General features: G+C 43.0%; 1 protein-coding gene across 1 annotated transcript in view; it reads left to right on the top strand.

Moving 5' to 3' along the window:
- Positions 1–6: 6 nt before the first annotated feature.
- The window catches only part of LOC132457996 (helicase ARIP4-like), a 10,391-nt gene continuing 7,625 nt past the window's right edge, over positions 7–2,772 (top strand). The window contains exons 1-5 of the mRNA XM_060052432.1: positions 7–138; positions 557–734; positions 1,414–1,623; positions 2,202–2,320; positions 2,683–2,772. The exon at positions 2,683–2,772 is cut by the window's right edge and continues 35 nt beyond it. Coding sequence (XP_059908415.1) covers positions 23–138; positions 557–734; positions 1,414–1,623; positions 2,202–2,320; positions 2,683–2,772 — 713 coding nt within the window. The 5' untranslated portion in view covers positions 7–22. The remainder of the gene's footprint in view (positions 139–556; positions 735–1,413; positions 1,624–2,201; positions 2,321–2,682) is intronic.

Below are 2,772 nucleotides of genomic sequence, written 5' to 3'. Positions count from 1 at the left end.
CACACGCCAGGAGTTTAGCAACATGTTTGAGCGTCCGATTCTTAACGGGCAGTGTGTGGACAGCACGGCCCAGGACCTGCAGCTGATGAGATACAGGAGCCATGTTCTACACAGCCTACTGGCGGGCTTTGTACAGAGGTCGGTCTGATTGCTCACCGCTAGTTGTTAGCTAGCTAGCTAACAACCAACTGTCTGTTTCCTTCTCCTCAATCAGTCTCTTTCTTGTGATGACCATTTTCCAGTCTGTTACATGTTCTATAAGTCTCTCTCAAGTCTCCTTCCTTATTTTCTTATTATAGTACCTTCCAGCCTCTCTCTCGCTGTCTCTCGCTCTCTCTCTCTAGTTGTTAGCTAGCTAGTTAACAACTAGACAACTAGCTAGCTAAAAACTAACTAGCTAGTTGTTAGCTAGCAAACTAACAACCGTGGGAATTCTTTCACTCACCATTTATCTTATCCCTTGTCGTTTGCATCACAGCTCTGTTGAACTGCAAAATACTAACAAACAAACAAACAAACGAAAAACTGTGGACAAATCCGTTATTTTTGTTCCAAGACGTGGCCACGACGTCCTGAGGGACCAACTGCCGTCCAAGGAGGAGCATGTGATCCTGGTTCGGCTGTCCCCCCTGCAGAGGGTGCTGTACACCGAGTTCATGAACCGCTTCACGGAGGCCGGCAACTCGGGCTGGCTCAGCCTCAACCCCCTCAAGGCCTTCAGCGTCTGCTGCAAGGTTAGCCGCCGCCATGCTAGCAATTTTTTCATTATGCAGACAGTTCAATTCTAAAGGGTTTTAGGAGTGAGGCTGAGAAACGGTCAAAGCACACGTCGGAATTGTAGTAGCGACAAAAGAGTAAATAGCCTTGTCGAAATTGGAAATCGGAAAAAGCAAGAAGAGGGTAATGGAGGTTCATCGTTATTTTGCAGTATGTTATTTCTGAATAGTAGAGAAATGCTATCAATAACAGACTGTTGCTATGAACACTATTTCCACCCATAGCATCTAACCGGAAAAAGAATACGCGGTTAAAATCCAAAAAACAAATTGTTTATTTACTGAGTAAATAGCTGTGGAATATGTTTGATAATGTACAGAAAGAAAAAGTCATCGTTATCCCGAATAAACCGGGATAATAAGTCTGGGTTTATCCTCAATCATGCAATGACGCGCTCACTTTACATTATCCCTGACATAATGGTTACAACTTTGTTGTAAGAACAACACATGTGGGCTTTTTTTTTAATCAAAGTGGCACCAGAGAAACTAAGCGATTGGTTACGGTGTCATTACACGCTTGTTACAATGACATGCATGAGAGCTTTCCCTTAATCCATTGGTCATAGTTTGGACAGTTTTGAGGCTGAAAGATGGTTTCCCCAAACGCTGACGCTGTCCCTACTACCTCACCAAGATCTGGAACCATCCGGATATTCTTTATGAGGCCTTGAAGAAGGAGAACCCCGCCTACGAACAAGACCTGGACATGGACGACATCGCCTCCGCCCGCTGCCACAACCAAGCCAATCCCAAGGGCAGGCCCACGGAGAACCCCATCCCCATTGGAGGGCTGAGTCTCACCCAGCTGCAGGAGAAGGCCAATCAGGTTATCACTTATGAATGGGTAAGTAGATGACTTCTTTTTTTTTTTTAATTATTAAAATTAAAATCGTTGTTTTTTTACTTTTAGTACATTCTAAATTTACCTTCTGAACTTTCCCAGCTGAACATTGCTTGACATTAGCGTGGGTTGAAAGTTATATTAAATTCTTCACCAAAACTAAACTCTGTGTTGCCGTGCAACAGAGAATAGACAATTGACTTCGTATTTTATTTAATTGTGATTCACCGGAGTAGTTAAGCCCATACTATCCCTAATAATTACAGGAAATTAGGTTGTTGGGAGGATAAATTAACTTCATGTAAAAACTGATTAAATTAAGTAAGATATGTGAAGCTGCGGCATAAAGTAATCATTGTGTGCTTGTTTGATTCAGTTAACCAATCACTATTCATATTTTCAAATTAGGACCAAAATTAAGTGATGAACTAAGATGTCAGTAAAAGACGGCTTTCACTTTATCAATATAAATGTATTGTTTCTCTCTGTTCCTTTCTTTTCTCTCTCTCTCTCGCTCTCTCTCTCTCTCTCTCTCTCTCTCTCTCTCTCTCTCTCTCTCTCTCTCTCTCTCTCTCTCTCAGGCGAAGGAGCTGATGGCCGACTACGTTCCCGGGCTGCTGGAGAACTCGGCCAAGATGCTGCTCCTCTTCCACCTGATCGAGGAGAGCGTCAGGAAGGGGGACAAGATGCTTGTCTTCAGGTACCGTCCTCCCAGGACTCATTATGTTTTCAAATTGATAAAAACATGAACATCCTGTCTCTGAGTACCTTAAAGCAACGATATCGATCTATGACGCCTTGGGATCCAAACAGGGGAGGAATTAGTTCACTATATTGGAAGCTCTTTGTTTTAATCCCATTTTAAGAGTGGATTTGAAGGTGTACTTTAAACTTTTAACCACTATTGAAAAAAATAAAAACGGCTTAAAAGCATGTATTGGAAGCTTAAATTAGAGGGGAATTAGTGTGAAAACCATCAACCTTCTACTTGAGAATGGAAGTGTTGTGATTCTGAGATCCTGGTCGTCACTGTACACGTACCTGTGCTTTCTTCTTCTGCAGTCAGAGTTTGTCGACACTCACGGTGATTGAGGACTTCCTGGCCAAGAGACCAGTCCCCCCCTCCTCAAAATCCTCAGGATCGGAGGGAAC

Source organism: Gadus macrocephalus, chromosome 1, assembly GCF_031168955.1.
Source record: "Gadus macrocephalus chromosome 1, ASM3116895v1".
NCBI lineage: Eukaryota > Metazoa > Chordata > Actinopteri > Gadiformes > Gadidae > Gadus > Gadus macrocephalus.
Note: the sequence above shows the minus strand (reverse complement) of the source record. Positions and strands in the feature narration are given on the sequence as shown.